This window comes from Bactrocera neohumeralis, unplaced genomic scaffold (assembly GCF_024586455.1).
Source record: "Bactrocera neohumeralis isolate Rockhampton unplaced genomic scaffold, APGP_CSIRO_Bneo_wtdbg2-racon-allhic-juicebox.fasta_v2 cluster10, whole genome shotgun sequence".
Taxonomy (NCBI): domain Eukaryota; kingdom Metazoa; phylum Arthropoda; class Insecta; order Diptera; family Tephritidae; genus Bactrocera; species Bactrocera neohumeralis.
In genome coordinates, this window is record NW_026089623.1 from 17,667,248 (window position 1) to 17,685,624 (window position 18,377).

Genomic DNA, 18,377 nt, shown 5'->3' on the forward strand with positions numbered 1-18,377 from the left:
ATGAATTCCTTCCAACCGGTCAAACAGTCAACAAGGAATATTATTTGAACGTTATGCGTCGTTTGCGTAACGCTATCCGCCTAAAAAGGCCGGAATTGTGGAAAGACAATTCTTGGTTTTTACACCATTTCGTCAAAAACTCAACCCATATCGTTCCGCAACCACCGTATTCACCTCATCTGGCGCCGTGCGACTTCTGGCTGTTCACCAAGCTCAAAAGACCGCTCCGGGGACACAGTTTTTATACGATAGATGAGATTCAAGCCGCAGCGAAGACGGAACTGAAGGCCATCCCGGAAAGTGACTACAACCAGTGTTTCGAAGATTGGAAAATCCGTTGGCATAAGTGCATTGCATCGGGAGGGGATTACTTTTAAGGGGATGAAATTGATTTGGAAGTATAAATAAAGAATTTTCAAAATAAATACAATGTCACCTTATTTTTTAGGCACAGTAGTACTAGGTGCGTTAGAATCTGCTATCTTTATCGATTGTCCAGTGAGATTTCATGACATTTCATCTATTGGAAGTAAAGTTATTGGGTTTTAAGTGTCAGTATGTTTGTGTTATCGAATTCAAAAATCAGCCGAAATCATCATTGAAATTCATCGAAATTGAATTGAACATCTCCATAACATCGATTTATCGCATTTTGACCAAACATTTGGGCTTAACCGACGTGTTTGGTCCCAATATTGCGAAGATGAAAGTTAGCTTTTGTTGCACGATAATGCGCCGTCTCATCGATCGACGCTTGTGATCGATTATTTGACCTAAAATCACATTTTAACCATTAACCACTCCACGTATTCTCCTGATATTGCACCGTGCGACTTCTTTTTCGGAAAATTGCATTTATCCATAAAAGGAAAGCGTTATGCAGACGTAGAGGCCATTCAAAAGGCTTGCACCGGCATACTGGCGACGAGCTAAAACACTCGTTCGACATGTTTTTGGACCGTGCAAAAAGCTGTATTGAAGTAGAAGGAGACTATTTTGAATAAAATAAATTAATTTTGCCGAAAAAACCATTTGTTTTGTTTTTTTAATGTCCTGTTTACTTTGTAAAGCACTTTGTATATATGGGCAGGACGACGAGAAAATTTGAAATCCGGGTGACTGTTTGTCCGTCCGTCCATCCGTGCAAGCTGTAACTTGAGTAAGATTTGAGATATCTTGATGAAACTTGGTATGCGGGTTTTCTAGAACTAAAAAAAATTACGAGTTCGTAGATAGTAGATGGCCACGTCCACAAATCGGCATTAAACTATAACGATAAAGTGTCATAACAAAGCACTAAATTAAAATATTAAACTGTAATTTTATACAGGGGAACGTGTGGAAAAATAATTTCGAAAAAGTGGGCGTGTCCCCGCCCTCTAATAAGCTTAATGTACATGTCTTCTAAACTACTAAAGCAACAACCAAAATTGCCTAGCGCAAATATTATAAAACTCCGCCTACTTTCAATATAACTACTAAAAGCGCAATAAATCAATAACTAATTACACCAGAGAAAATTAATTTTTCCTCCGAGATGGTGTGAGAAGGCTTTATGGGAGCCGGTGTGAAAATTGGACTATGAACGTGGCACCGTCCACTCTTTTGTGAAATCACATATCTCGGGACTCGATCGACCGATGTCGAGTAAATTTAGTACGCTGCATTCCTCTCATATTCCTATATCACAGTGTGAAAATGGGCCAAATCGGTCTACAACCACGCCTACTTCCGTTATATGGGAAGTTTTAAATTCCACTTGATTCTCTCACTTTCCATTACATAACATAAAAAGTAAACGTTATAACGGGATGCAATTTCGCACGAATAATTTCTTTAAAGTATGCCACCTTATGATCGAAAACATTCCAAATCAAAGAAAAACTGTTCAAGTACTTAGATACCGAATATTTGGCCCTAGTATCTATAGTTGAATGTGTGAGATATACAATTGAAATTAAGGGAGAAATTTTGAGCATAAATTAGATACAATTGGGTGAAAACCCCATATATTTATTACCAGAATTTTCGAATATCCGGTTTGCTCCATATGAATGCTGATTGTATATGAGGTACCTTGATGTAACCTAGGGAACATTGTTTCAGTATGTGGCATGATAAATATTAGTTAAGGGGGGAGCCTACTTTAGAGGCTTCAAAAAATCGATTTTTAGAAAAATTTTTTTGGAAGGATTAATTGATTTAAGCGTAATGTCTAGGGTTTATAGTTATGTATTTAAACATCATACGAAAATTTTTTGGATACGAAATCTTTGATATTCTGACTTTGGGTTGCACTTGCCCGATGCATCTCGCATGTGCATTTGTCGGACGGCAGGCAGGATGCACGTTGCAATTTCTATCGAAAACAAAAAATTTAAAGAGATTCATATTTGTTAATAACTTATCTTCTAGTTTAACTAAGAAAATTCCAAACAAAGTGTAAAATTGGACAATTTTTTAAAAATTGAAAATAAGTGCTTTTTGACCAAAAAAATTTACTTTATGTTGTTTAAAAATATGTTCAAACTTGACTTTTCTTAGTTTTTTTCCTCTGGTTGATGTTTTACATCTTAAGGTATTTCCCTGACTTTGAGTCTTGCAAGTATAAAATGTTTGATAGAACCCGAACTTAGCCCTTCTTTACTTGTTGATATATTGATCTGAAATTTTGCACACACCATTTTCTCTTCAGAAACTGATCAATAGACCGAATCGCCGATGTCGGACCACTGAACAATCAAAATCAAAGAATTGAAAGGATATATTCCCGTATTGGCAAGTATTATTACAGTACAATATGTTTAGCTGTTTAATTATCTGTGAAATCCTCAATGCAGAAATGGTTGGAAATATTAATTCAACTGGAACTAGTTCTAATCAGAATGAAACAAAACTTTGGTGCTATAGAGTAAAAATGCTATAAATAAAATCAACTAAGTCGAATTGTAAACTGTGTACTATGTTTCCTCGATATTCGCCGTGGCCAATGCTCAAAGGACCATAAATCTTTCGCAGAACTTTTCTCTCGAAAACTCGTAAAGTCGACTCATCAAATGTTGTCATTGTCCATGCTGATGCACAATATAACAGGACGCTAATAGTGAGAGGACTTTACTTCTCAATTGTCTACTCACTCCGAAGTAGTACCTGTTGGCAAGAGATATTCTGCGTTGGATTTCAAAGCTAACGTTATTGTTGATGCTGGTTCCAAGATAGGCGAAATTATCTACGACTTCGAAGTTATGACTGTCTATAGTGACGTGTATGCCTAGTCGCGAGTGCGACGACTGTTTGCTTGACGACAGGAGATATTTCGTCTTGCCCTCGTTCACCACTAGAACGTGCAGAACTAACGGCACGGTTCTTTAGGCCAATGATATCAATATCATCGGTTTACGTCAGCTGCTGTACACTCTTATAGAAGATGGTACCTTCTCTGTACCTCTAGTTTTGCAGCTCGAATTATTTTCTCCAGAAGTTGTCTAAAACCTCGTTTGGAATCGAACGGCTCGGAGAGGTCCTTCCCGGTCCTGACGGAGCTTTTAGTATTGTTAAACGTCGTATTAGTTTTGCGGGGACACCAAAATTAGACATCGCGGCATAAAGGCAGCTCCTTTTCGTGCTGTCGAAAGCAGCTTTGAAATCGACGAAGAGGTGGTACGGTCGATTCTCTTTTCACGGGTCTTTTCCAAAATTTGGTGCATGGTGAATATTTGGTCAGTTTTCATTTGCCAGGTCTAAAGCCACACTGATAAGGTCCAATCAGTTTAATCAACTATGGGTACCGGGTCTAAAAATTCACCAAAAAGTTTGCGATGCCACGCCCATCGTCCAGTTTTCACATCGATTCCCATAAAGCTGTCTCATACTATCTTGGTGGTAAAATTTAATGTCTCTGGCGTATTTAGTTATTGACTTATGGCCCTTTTAGTAGTTTTTAACAGTACCGTTGTATGGGGAGTAAGCGGGGTTATCTTCCGATTTCATCCATTTTCACACTGTCGGAAGAAGTTCTCATAAGATTTGTACTCAGCAAATTTGGTGGTTGTAACTTAAGTGATTTAGGTAGTGGTTTAGTGGTATTACAGCTTTATATCTTAATTTAGTGCGCATTATGGCACTTTATATGTTTTCGGTTAATGGCAATTTGTGGGCGTGGCAGTGGTCCGATTATGTCCATCTACAAACGCTCCTAAGGAGCCCACATACCCAGTTTCATCAAGATATCTCAATTATTACTCAAGTTACAGCTTGCACGAACGGATGGACAGACAGACAGTCAACCGATTTTCAACTTTTTTCGTTATCCTGATCATTTCTATATATAACCCTATCTCGTTTAGTTTTAGGAGATACGAACAGCTGTTTTCTAGTAATGTTGAAGAAAACGCGTTTAAAGTATGAAATGCACTTCCAAGCACTCTGACGCCTTTTCAAATTTGAATGTAACTTCGAAAATATTTACCCGAACGATATGAAATTTTCTGTGTGTATTCTTAATTATGTATATGTGGATTAAGAAAAATCGATTTTTTTTTTAATTATAACTGCATATGACCCATTAAATACGATTGTTGGCAGATTTTGAGAGGTCTTTGTGTTTGAAAACATGAAGTAAATATAAAATAAAGTATGAGAAAAGAATTTCAAAATTTAAATCTTTTTTTTCTATGAATTTCTATAAAATTTGGTCTTGTATAAACAAACCGGATGTTACAAATTGTTGTGGTATAGTCATACTTTAAAAAGGCTTAAAATTTCCTTCAGAATGTTTGCCTGTGAAAAAACAATTCGAATCATAGTAAAATAATAAATATATTTTTTCCAGATATTAAACAGTAAAATCTGTTCTTCAGGAACTGATTTGGAGACCATTGTTCAAGAACTTATTTGTTCCAAACAAAAATGCATATTCCAAGTTCTAAATTCATCTCCAAATAATGTTAAATATGATATCACCAAGGTATTTTCTTTCTGATAATACAATCTTCGATTTTTATTATTAAAACTTTTTAATTTTTTTTAGACTATTGTGGCAAATGTTTTAACTGCTTTTAGTGGGATGTATGATCTATCACTGAATAAATATAATTATGAATGTCGGACTGATTTTGTTTCAACTCTATTCTCGATGTTTACAGCAAATATTTATTTAGATCCATCAACAGCTGAAATTTTTGTCAACACATTACGACATATACCTTTAACAGACCAAAGGATTGAAGATCATACTAAATGTGCTTTAATGATGCTACATTTGGAAAGCTGCATACACCCTCAAAAGAATAATATAAAATCTTCGATTGAGATTGATCTAGGAATTGGTTTTCCAATGCTAGAAGATGTCTCAATAAAATCGAATTATGAAGATATTAATAAGATGAGTGTAAAATCTACAAGAGATATAACGCAACCAGGTATGTTTAGAAATTTGTACATACATTACATTACATTAATTTAGTAAATTGTTTTTTTATTTTTTAATTTTTTTTCCTTCTACCAACATGTTAACCGTGGTATTTTATTGCTCACCATCATAGCAACTAGTCTGCAAAAATCTTCGAATGTTTCGGAAGAAGATGAGGTGTTGCTTTATTCGGTTATAATACCTTGGGTTTGAACAGTTAAATATAATATTTAAGCAAAAAACCAAGAAAAAATGTTCGCAATAGCCGTGTCAGATATTTAAAAAATTGCTAGAAAATATGTTTACAAGTATTTCGCAGCCCCTATTATTCCCTATATAATATTTTCCGACTTTCCACATGTGTTATACTTTATTAAAAGCAAATGGAGAATTTATGTTAAAAATTTTGTGGTTTAACGCTGAATATGAATGTAATTGGTTGAAACCTTATATCCCTAATATAATGAATTCCGACCCGCTGGTCGGACAATCACATCAACTTATTATAATAAACTAGCGGGTACGCGTTGCTGAGTAATTTTCAAAATCCTTAAATGATGACATTTAAGACAATGAAAGCATTCTTAATTTTTAACAATATATGTATAGTATTTAATGATAAACCCATTTTCCACTAAAGATTATGTAAGCCATCACATTATTCTGGTTATATCTAGATAATTTAGAAGCACAATTTGAATATACGTATGTACACGTTCTCATTTTCATCAGTAATAACTGTTGCATTTTTGAACGCTAGTGTAACCCGATTACCAGTTATAATTGAAATAATTAACTTCTTAATTTCAGGAATAATTTCAATCAATAAATTTTTTTGTGTAGTATGCAAAAATTGCCTGCCGGTAAAATGCATTATCCTCTATTATACCAACCCTGTATCTAGCGATTGATTATTTCTGAGGGTAGATCAGTTTACAATTGTACTCGCATATTTATGGTCAATTGAACTGTTTCAACACTTCACAATAAGAACGGTTACTTAAACATTAATCGCTAATATCATTTTCTTAATATAAGCCAAAAATGGCCGATCTGTCGGTAGTTCCCAGACAGTACTAAAGCAGCACCACCGAAACTTGTTGTTGCTGTAGCGGCAGAATTCTACCGAGTTGACAGTCCTTGGCCGGATAAAAATCCGTGTCCGTTCCGATTACGTAGACCCGACTGTCGTGGGTAAACTTCATAGTTGCCGCTTAAATATTCCATAGCTCTGTGCAATGGTTCGAGAATATTTGTGAGCCATTATACACTCATCTCAAATTGTGATTGAGCTTTTTTTTCCACGCTACTACACTAAATGATTCTTATGATTTCTCCAAGCTCGCCCCGAAGCGTAAACGTCCTTCTGATGAAGTAATACATAGTTCTTCTGTACAGAAGAGTACTTCTACAATTGAACTTATGGGTGGTGTTCTATTTGCCGTAAATTATTCTATTGCTTGTGAAGATGTCCTCGGTCCTGGTAACGGCTCTTTTGAATTTAAATGTAGTTTATGTTAATAGTTGCTTTATTTATTTAACATTGTCTTACAGTCATTTACAAAGAAAAACGACACTTATAAAATAAGTTTTCTGTTTTAATAAGTAAGTGAATCGTAACAATTTCCGAAGTTAGTGTATGGCTTGATTTTAACAACTTTTAACGGTAAGTGTACGTTATCATGCTTACTTTTTTGTTGTTACTCGTTTCAATCGGAGAGTAACCAAATTTGATTGGACAATGAAATAGTTATTTGTACAAATATTCATTATTAAATAGCAATCGTGCAAAAAATACGCTGTTTTAACTATAACTATAAAAGAAAATTAACATATACTCAAAATGGGCAGAAATGTGCATTGTAATATCGAAAAACGGAGAATATTATTTGATCTTCACAAAAAAGTCAAAAATCCAACTCAGATTGCTGAAATTATGAGTTGTTCGAGGAAAATGGTATATAACGCCCTCAATTTTGTTAAAAGTGATCTCAATTTGCTCAAAAATAAAAAACTCCGCTAAGCTCCTGGGCGTAAAACAACGGAACTTGTTGATAGAGCCATCATCAAAAAAATCAAGGCTGTTTCTAAAGTGTGAAGAGCTGGTTCACTGCAGAAAGTATTGACGTCCTGAGCTGGTCAACCCAAAGTCCCGATGAACGTTAAGATAAAGATTGCTAAGAAAGAATTCAAAAATGCGGAAGAACTTTGGACTGGAATCAAGGAGGTATGGTACGCTTGCCCCGACGATGTCAAGCATTTTTGAAAAATTATGGACACACACCAAGATACTAACGTTGTAAGTGCATAAACGTGCAAAACCAGCCTAACGTATTTCTATGTCCAGACCTAAAATCGCAATGGGAAATTTAATAATTTTTTTAAAGAACTATTTAATAAAGCTTAATCATTTTTTGTAAATAACTCCCTTATTTGCTAATGAAAAAATAAAATTTGTTCTCTGTTTATATCGAAAATATAATATAATTTATTACATTCTCAAAGTGTGCTATTTCTCGGTCCAGGACTGTATATACCTCCAAAATTAGACTTTTTCGTATATATGGACCATGCTTATTAAATATAAAGTGCGAAATCGATGACAAATAATTCAGATTAAATCATTGTCTAGGGTGATTTCAATTTACCATGTGCCTCAAGGAAAGCTACTGGTGATTATGTTGTACCGAATTGCAATCGGTCATCATTTTTGGAAAATAAGTCGTTAGGTTTTAAGGAACACAAGCATACGGATGTTATATACACATTTTAGCAAAGCTTGCGATAAATTGAATCTGTCGACTCTCGGACATAAACTTGATATTCTGGGCTTTAAACCAATATTTCTTCAAAGCGTATCTTCTGATCTTTATAATAGAATACAACGAGTGATATTTGAAGATAGTCTTTCAATTAATGTCTCTTCAAGTATTCCTCAAGATAGTCATCTTGGCACGATTCTGTTCTTGTTGTTTATTAACGATATCTCTTCTTCAATGCTCAAATATTTTATTATATGCCAACGATGTAAAGCTTTTTAAATCATATACTTCAAATGATGAAAGGGGTTTTTTTGCAAATAGACTTAAAAATTTTGTTTGCTTTGTGTGATAGAAAAGATTTGCTATTGAATCTCGTCGAATTCTCGTAGATCTGAGTTCCGTTCTCCTTATGTAATAAAATACTATTTACTAGAGCAAGTTTTAACTTTTTTGGGAGCTATTATGGACGGACCATAAACTTAATTCTAGTCTTCATATTGATACATTAGTCTTAAAAGCAAAAGATATTCTCAGTTTTGTTAAACATTGGCCTAAAGAATTTAGAGTTCCAAATGTTACTAAAACACTTTTTACAACTTTGGTTAGACCTAAGTATGTAATGGAACCAAATTCATTCTGACAAGTTAGAGTAGGTTCAAAAACAATTTTTACTTTTCGCTTTAGGGCATTTTCGATGGGATTCTAAGTTAAGTCTTCCTCCATAAACTAGCTGTTTAAAATTTATAAATCTACCTAGATTTAAGAGCCATAGAGAACTGTTTAGTGTTATATTCTTAGAAAAAATCCTGAATGGAACAGTTAGCAGTTCTTTTCTCCTGTCTGAAGTTCAATTTAATATTCCGGTTCGATTTTCAAAGCTGTTTAAACCCTTACTGTTAAAATCTTGTATATCTCTTTTTGAACTTTAGGAGCTATTCCATCGCATATGTCATGATTTTAGATTCCATTCCTGCATATTTGATTTATCTGTTTCACTTTTCGTAATTAAAAAGACCATATTGCTTTCTCTCAATAAATAAAATCGTAAGAATTGTTTATAATTTAAATGTTGCTTACAAATTACAAAAAAAAAAAAATAAAAAAACTCTTGCATTTTCGCATTTTGACTGAACATTTGGGCTTACGAAAGGTGTGTGCACGGTTTGTTCCGCACAAAATGACTGACGACCAAAAACATTCGAAGGACATCATTGTGACCGATTATTTGACCAAAAATCACATTTTAACCATTTACCACTCCCCGTATTCACCTGGTATGGCACCGTGCGGCTTCTTCCTTTTCGGAAAAATGTAGAGAGAGAATTCAAAAGGCTTACACCGGCATACTGGCGGCCATACCGGCCAACGAGCTAAAACACTTGTTCCACATGCTTTTGAACCGTGCAAATAGCTGTATTTAAGTAAAAGGAGACTATTTTGCCGAAAAAACTATTTGTTCTGTTTTTTGTAAGTCCTGTTTACTTTGGAACGCACCTTGTAGTAGCAATATTTTGTTTTTCGAGAACATTTCAATGTTTCAATGTTTTCTGAAGTACAATATATTCCTATAACAATTGTTATATATTTATGCAAATTAAAATTCCACACTAAAATCAATAACTTTCTTGTACAACACTCGATTTTCAAATGAGAAATGTTTAATAATAGCCAGGTGTGAACTTCTTTTGAACAGCTGCAAAATGCAACTTATCAAAAAAAATCGTCAGCAACAATATACCACTTAAGCATGATAACCATGTCCCGTTATCATGCTTAAGTGGTATATTATACTTACAAGGTCTGTCGCAAAAGAAACAGAACTTTTTAAATATAACTGTTTCTGGTGGCGCCACCTATTGGTGGGTATATGAAATAAAAAGTTTGATCTCTTGTTGACTTTTCGTAGAAATTTTAAGACATTTGGTTAACTACAATCAATGTTATCGATCAAAAAGTGACAGCAGCTTTTGGTCATCGGTCGTAAAATGCAAAGAGCAAATATTAAATTTTGTTTTAAACTTGGGACGTTTGGAAACGTTTTGGAACGTTTACTGAAACATTTCAAATGATGAAAAAAGTTTATGGTGATCAGTGCCTATCCTGTAGTAATGTGCATGAGTGGTTTAAGGGATTCCAAGAAGGTCGTGAGGACCTCTGTGACGATCAGAAGTCAAAAATAAAGACAATGCTGATTTGTTTTTACGATTCCGAGGGTATTGTACACCGAGAATTCGTCCCACCTGGCCAAACGATTAATGCTGTGTTTTACCTTGGTGTTATGAAGCGTCTTTTGTCACGCATTCGTCGTGCTCGACCACAATACCGTGAGGCAGGGTCCTGGCGCCTGTAGCACGATAATGCGCCGTGTCATCCGTCGACGCTTGTCACTGATTTTTTCACAAAAAACTCCATATTAACCATTAATCACTCACCTGATCTGGCAACCTGTGATTTTTACCTATTTGGAAAACTTCATTTGCCTGAAGGACACTGGTTTCAGGACATTTTAGCTATCCAAAAGGCGACGACCGATATTCTCAAAAGGATTCCGAAAAATGACCTTAAACACCCATTTGAAATGCTATTTGACCGGGCTAAACGCTGTATCGAAGCACAACGAAATTAATTTGAAAAAAAACCTTGTACAACATACAAGTATAACGACTTTCATTAGTTCAGAGTTTCTTACTAATACGTGGTTCGCTTGATTTTTATGCAGTCTCTTTCCGTACGTCTCTTGTTAATTGTGAGTCCCAGATGGTTTGGACTGGTGCTTGTTGGTAGCAACTGTGGGCCAATTTCGGGCCTGAGAGTATACACCACTTTTATGGAATTTTGGTATTAATGTTTCATTTGGTGAGACTCGGTTCTATAGCGATCAATCTGACGTAGAACGTTTGATTATTTGAATTTTTATAAATTATAAAAAAGATTTTAAGTCGTATATTTAAAAAAAGAAAAGAAATTTGTTTTTTGTAAATGTGAGCCAAATTATGCAAAACAAAGCTTTGCGGCATTGCAGATAAAAGTTATACCGCTTTAATAAGGTATCCGCCTTATCTCTTGCTTCAATTCAATTCGATAGCTTTGTTGGTTAACAAGGAACCGCGTGCCCACCCGTGGTCATTTTTTTTCTGTACCGGTGGACCGCATGCTGACGAAGGGTTGTGCTTTAGTTAACAAGTTGGTTTGTTTGTTTTTGTTTTATTGATTGTGTAGAGAAACACCGAACTCGTGTGCACAGTCAAACACTTATATATAATAATACAAAACTTTATTGTGAATATAAGAAAAATGTTACACTTATTCAACTTTACTGGGTGTTCTCAAATATTTCGTTTATGTTGCTCACTCGCTGACGGTTGCTCGTTGACTGTGTCTTTGGTTGCTGCCACTTGCTTTATTTTATTTGACACTTGATGGGCAACAGAGTTGCCATCGCTTACAGTCGGCTTTCCTGACCCAATGTGGCGCCCTCGCCCGTGCTCTCATCTTCGTTGTCTATGTCGTCTGGATCATCTGGTGGTAACATGCACCAAGTTTTAAGTTGATCTGATGCAAATACGGCTTTGTAGTGACGTTGCGTTCGCTCGGCATGAGGTAAGTCTTCAATTACATAACGATCATTTGGCAGGACTTTGGTGATGATGAATGGTCCTCTGAATCGTGGTTCTAGTTTACGTGATGTACCGGAGCTTATTGGTTCGTTTGTAGTCAATACGAGATCACCTTCGTTGTACGTCTTCGGTTGATTATGCTTTGCGTCATATAGCTTCTTGGCTTGTGCTCTTACGTCGTTTATTCGTTGAGCTGTGTCGACTCGTAGTTGCTGTAGGTCGGTGTCGTTTATCAGGTCAACATCATCGTCTTGAAGTGCCTGGATAAGTTGATTCTGCAGGATGTCTCGAGGCACGTACCCATAAAGTAGTCGGAATGGTGTACAACCTGTGGTTTTATTCGGGATGGTATTAATGCTCCATTGTATTTGACGTAATTTGTCGTCCCATCGTCTTTCGTCATCAGTAGAAGGTAGTAGCATGGATAGGATGACGCGGTTTGCTCGTTCAGCGTGTCCGTTAGCGCGTGGCGTCCGCACTGCGTTGAGAATATGTTTGACGTTGTTTTCATCGCAAAACTTTTGGAACGCTTTTGAAGTGAAGGCCGTTCCTCGGTCGGATATGATACGTTCAGGCATTCCTAGCTCGTGATCTCAAGCAATACCGGAATTACATGGCTTGTTGCGGTACTCTTGACTGCTCGTAGGATTGTGAATTTGGTAAATGAATCTACAATCACCAACACATGCTCGTTGCGTTTTGAACTTTTTGGGAACGGACCCAAATGATCAATGTGTATTGTCGTGAACGGTATTGGCTTAACGTTGTCGTAGTGATATCGACCCTCACGTCGTCCGCCAGGGGTTTTATTTAAAGCACAACCCACACATGAGTTGATGTAGCTCTTTACGTAATTGCGCATTCGAGGAAACCAGAAGAGATTGAGAATTCGTTTCATTGTTTTGTCAACGCTCATATGACCTGCCTTATCGTGGCATTCGTGCAGTATTTGGAACCTTAATTGCTTTGGAACAACCCATAGTAGTTTGTTGTCGTGCTTTCGATATAGGCGTCCCAGTTCAACAACGTAGTGGGGATATTCTGGCTTCACCTCATTCTGTATTTCGTTAACGATGTTTCTTATTTTCTCGTCTTGTAGCTGAACACTAAACAACCAATCTGCCTGGTCGATAATCATCTTGGAAATTTTGAGATCAGCGGCATCTATTTCGTGTGCATCTTCATAAGGTGCACGGCTCAACGCACCGACATGGGCCATACGAGCTCCTGGTCGATGTTGAAGTTCAATGTCGAATTCTTGGATTCTCAACCACCATCGGGCAATGCGTGGTATAAGCTCTCGCTTTTCCATCGTTGTTCGTAAAGCGTTGCAATCGGTAATAACTTTGATCTTCTTTCCGTATACGTAGTATTTGAATCTTTCCAATGATTCCACAATCGCTAATGCTTCGAGTTCATAGCTATGGAAACGTTTTTCGTTGTCTGTAGTAGAGCGACTAAAATATGAGATCGGGTGCAGTTGTCCATTCTCGACTTGCAACAAAACGCTTGCAAGGCCGATAGAGCTTGCGTCTGTATGTAGTTCGTGTTCGGCTTCGATGCGGTAGTTGACCATGGTTGGTTTCGATGATAATGCGGTTTTGAGTTCGTTGAATGCTGACTCTTGCTGTAGTCCCCATGCGAATGCGGTGTTGTTGCGTAGCAATTTGCGTAATGGTTCAGAAATAATGGAATAACCAGCGACGAATTTTCGGAAGTAGCCACTGAGACCTAAGAATTTTCGTACTTCAGTGACATTTCTCGGCTGTGGAAAATTTAGGATAGCGTTGGTTTTGACGTTGCCCGGACTCATGCCTTCAGGAGATAGCTGATGTCCCAAAAACGTTATTGTTTGCGTGAACAACTCACATTTGTTGACGTTCAATGTGAGTCCGCAGGTACGTAGTACTTGGAGTATACGAGAAAGCTTTGTATACATTTCGTCGAAAGAATTGCTGCCGATTAGGATGTTATCCATATAATGCAGCATGTCGCCCGTCTCCACCCGTCTTTGGATTTCTGCCATGAGTTTATTAAACACAGCTGGTGCATTCTTTAAACCAAACGGCATGCGTTTGAACTCATATAGACCGTTCGTCGTGATAAAAGCGGTGTATTTCCTACTATCGGGTGCCATTTTGATCTGATAGTACCCACTATTCAAATCGAGTGACGAAAAGTATCGGAAACGTTTCGCTTCGTGTAGCCGTTCTTCAATATTCGGGACTGGAAAATTCTCTTTCTTTGTTACCTTATTAATTCGTCGATAATCGATACATAACCGATCACTTCCATTCTGCTTTTTGACTAAGACCACGGGACTTGCGTATTCGGATGTCGATTTCGTGATAATATCACGCTCAAGCAACTCCTCAACCATCCTGTTGACAATATCACGCTTCGGTTCTGGGATACGATAAGGCGCTTTAAATATGGTGCGATTGCTCTCAAGTTCGATGCTAGCTTGAACTACGTCAGTTTTGCCAATATCTTTCAGCCCACTGGAGAAAACATCGGCATAGCTTGCCAGAAGACTTTGTATCTTATTTCGTTCTGCTTCATTGCTGAAATTGGACATTAATTTGGAAAAATTGCTCTCAGTTAGTACCGTTGTCTGTACTGCTCGTCTGCTTCCGAATATTGTGCGACCATTTTCAATTTTCAGCGTAGTGTTTGCATTGATGATAGCATCTTGACCTATTAAAACGTCTTGTTCTAGTAACTCGTCATTAGCGATGTAGGCTTGCGTCTCGATGTTGATTCCGTCGATGGTGATGTCTATGGTAATAGCCTCCGTGAACGTACGCACCCCTCCGCAAATGCCTTTTACTTGTAAGCAGCATTTTACGGCTTTATCGTCGATGCGCTTGGCTACTGACCTACGAATGATGCTGCATTGGCTGCCCGTGTCGATGAATGCGATATACGGTTGCGCTTTTATGTAAACTAACTTCTTGAAACATTCGTCAAGGTTGATTGCACCAAGTCGTCGTAACGTTACTGTCGTCTTCTCACAATTTCCTCCGTTTGGATGAACTTTGTGACACGTTGTACAGCAATGTCGTTTCTGCGGCAATGGACATTTGTTGGCGAAATGTCCAGGTACGTTGCAATTGTAACATTTCAATTGTGCTTTAAATTCACCATTTTGTTTCGTTGACTCAGCATATTTTTCGTTATTGTTGTCTCGCTTACTTGGTTGATGTACTTGTGGCTTACTTAGCCCTCCGCGATTAATGAAATAGTCCTCGATGGCGTCTCTCATCTGCTTCATTGTTGTAAACTTCATTGCTGCAATGCTTTGTTGGAGTTCTCTATGTTTTAACTCAGCTCTTGCATAACGTATAATGGCTGCCTCACTCAGTTTGTAACGTATACCTAGTGCCGCCACTCTAAAACAATATTCTTTTTCGATTTCTTTTGGCTTCCTCGTTGCATTGGCCATCACGAAATGAATTTCTGCCTCGTCTCGATCTGAACCAAATTCGTGTCGTAACGCATCAGCAAAATTTTCCCAAGTTGTGTGTAATGTGGGTGATGCATCCAACCACATACGTGCAACTCCTTTTAAACGTGTGTAAATAGCTAACAATAAAAATTTCTCGTCCCATCTATATGCTTCCACTACTCGATCGACTCTATCAATAAATTGCTCTACCGTAATGCTTGCGTTATTCGTTGGATCAAATTCCGGCAGGGTATTTGCAATTTCTTTAACTGACGCGTGTCGCATATTCCCGTTCGTTGAAATATTCCCGTTCGCAGAAATATCACCGTTGCTTTGAATGTTAGTTGCCACCGTGCTGTCGTCGTTCGTTGAAATAGCGTCAGTGGCGTGACTCTGAACGCCTGCGCCGCCGTTGACTGCGACTGCGCTATCGTTGCAGTTCGTTGTTCCACCTTCAGATCACTGATCTTCACCATCGTATCGTTTTTACGTATCGTGTATATATATCTGCCGGTGCCTATAGCCCTTCACCAACGTACATACATATACTTACTATGTTTGTAGACGTGTATGGGTTTATCATCCCACTTCTGAACTGTAGAGAAACACCGAACTCGTGTGCACAGTCAAACACTTATATATAATAATACAAAACTTTATTGTGAATATAAGAAAAATGTTACACTTATTCAACTTTACTGGGTGTTCTCAAATATTTCGTTTATGTTGCTCACTCGCTGACGGTTGCTCGTTGACTGTGTCTTTGGTTTGCTGCCACTTGCTTTATTTTATTTGACACTTGATGGGCAACAGAGTTGCCATCGCTTACAATTGTTTACTTAGTTTTATTGATTTTTTGTGATTGAGGTGACTTTGTGATATTTATTTTTGATAAACCATTTTTTGTTGTTTTATTTTTCTTTTTTTTTTGTGACCACCGGTGGTCACATTGTCCCATAATGAAAATCCACCAATGTCCACCGGTGGTACACGCGGGGCTCAAAGTGTTAATGGAAAGTCAAGAAAATAATATTCACAACAATTTATTATTTTATTTATTAAATTGCTTCTCAGTTTTGCTATACTTTAGCTAAAGGTTTATAAATGAACTAAATAGTTATGTCTGATGATTAAAAAAAACATAAGAAGTATGTATCAATCGATGCGGTAAAAAAACATATTATCGAGAATCCTTTATTATGTTATAAGTCTCAGAGCCAGTAGATGGCAGGGTGTATGTATTTTACCAAAGGTAATATTTTGAGTAAATCTAACATACTTGAGTTGGAGGTTACTAAGCCCAACGAAGGTAGCTATGACGTCGACGCTGAGGTAATATGTAGGGGTATGTATGTCAAAATGAACGCTTTGCTGTGTCGCTTGGCAATGTGTAAAAAGATGAGAATGACCCAACGTTGTGCTTCGCTTTACTTCATTTCGTTTTGATGTGAACGTACTCATGCAGAAGCATACCAGGTTGTTCAATAAGTTTTATCGCTCGATAATAGAGGGGGTTGCTATGTACTAGCCCAATTTTTTTTTGTTTTGTTGGTACACTCTTCATATGAACGTATATGAAGTTTCATTTCAATCTGTCAATTCATTCGTTGTTTACAAGCCATTTATTGTCGCCGTGTCACAGTATTTTTTTACATTGGAAAAAAATTGAATATGGTGTAGTGATAAAATTCTTATTTTTGGAAGATTTAGCACCAAAAGAAATACACGAACGAATGTTAAAAGTGTAAATGATTGTTCACCTAAAATTAAAACAGTAGAAAAATGGGTTGCTGAATTTAAACGTGGTCGTACAAGCCTTGAAGACGATTCACGTGAAGGACGTCCAAAAAGGACATCAACACCAGAAATCAAAGCCAAAACACAGGATATTATTTTGGAAGATCGTCGATTGACTGAGAGAGATGTAGTAGAGGCTCCACATATCTCATTAGGCCATATTTTAAGTGAAATATTGGGTTTAGAAAGCTGTGTGCACAATGGCTGCCGCATGCCCTAATAATAGAACAAAAACACATTCGAATGCGACTTCCTCAGCAACATTTGGTGCGTTTTAAACACGATAAAGTGGATTTTGTACGTCGATTCATCACTATGGATGAGACTTGGGTCTATCACCATTTCACCATTCCAGATACAAGTATATGAATCAGCCATAAAAGTTTTCTTGCATACATACTTAAAAAGTACAAATATTTCTAATATATGTAAATGTTAAACATATTCGTTACTTACATTTGTACTATATCTTGCATTAATAAAATTATGCCTGTTACTAATAAACTTAAATTTTTCTTTTGCATATTTAATTATAGAAACTCAACGATCAGAAGCAATGAATAAAATCAGTAAGAATGATACACCTTCCACAAGATGTTTAGCTGAAACTAACTCGGGAGCTGAGAATAAAATTCATTCAGATCATATTTCAGCCGATGACCAATTGGTTGCAAACATTTTTACAACTTTTGTGGATGATTTATATTAAATAAAATCGTTTTAGTAATAGTGTTTCAGTCGTATATTTCAGTAAAATTTATTGTATGTACAAAAAATATACCTGTTGTACAAATATTACACAAAAGTAAATTGAACTTTTTTCTAACGGATTATCCAAGTAGAGGCACTTTTTTCTGTATTAAACTGTCATGTTATATTTGTTCAGTTTTGTTTGGCATTTCATCATGGAAAGACTTACGCCTGAACAACGTTTATGAACTGTAAAGAATGTTTTTCGCTCGCTTCCCTCAACTTATGGTCAACATAATCGGCTTACTGAGCGTACTATTCGCAACACTATCACCCAACCTGAGACCCAACATTCATTATTGGATAATATACGACCGAACAGACCACGTCCACCACTCAGTGAAGAAAATAGAGCTTCCGTAGCTGGTAGTGTACACGAAGACCATGGAGAGTCGATTCGGAGCCGTTCGCAGCAACTGGGACTGATGTATGAAACGACTTGGTGTATTTTACGTCGAGATCTTAAATTGAAAGCGTACAGCTTGTGCCAAAACTGAAGTCGCTAGACCATCCCAAGCGACATTCCTTCGTTCTATGGGCTTTCGAAAAGTTCCAAGAAGATCCGACGTTTGCGAGCCAAACTTTGTTCAGCG

The 18,377-nt window shown here is 37.0% G+C and overlaps 1 protein-coding gene across 2 annotated transcripts in view; it reads left to right on the forward strand.

Moving 5' to 3' along the window:
• Positions 1–17,844, forward strand: part of LOC126765224 (uncharacterized) — a 41,187-nt gene extending 23,343 nt beyond the window's left edge. Inside the window, exons 7-10 of one of the 2 annotated variants that reach the window (XM_050482867.1) lie at positions 4,832–4,966; positions 5,030–5,420; positions 5,544–5,626; positions 17,571–17,658. In XM_050482867.1, the coding sequence (XP_050338824.1) occupies positions 4,832–4,966; positions 5,030–5,420; positions 5,544–5,623 (606 nt within the window). In that variant the 3' untranslated portion in view covers positions 5,624–5,626; positions 17,571–17,658. Of the gene's footprint in view, positions 1–4,831; positions 4,967–5,029; positions 5,421–5,543; positions 5,627–17,570 lie in introns of both variants that reach the window. The other variant, XM_050482866.1, reaches the window with a different exon arrangement.
• The last annotated feature ends 533 nt before the right edge of the window (positions 17,845–18,377 follow it).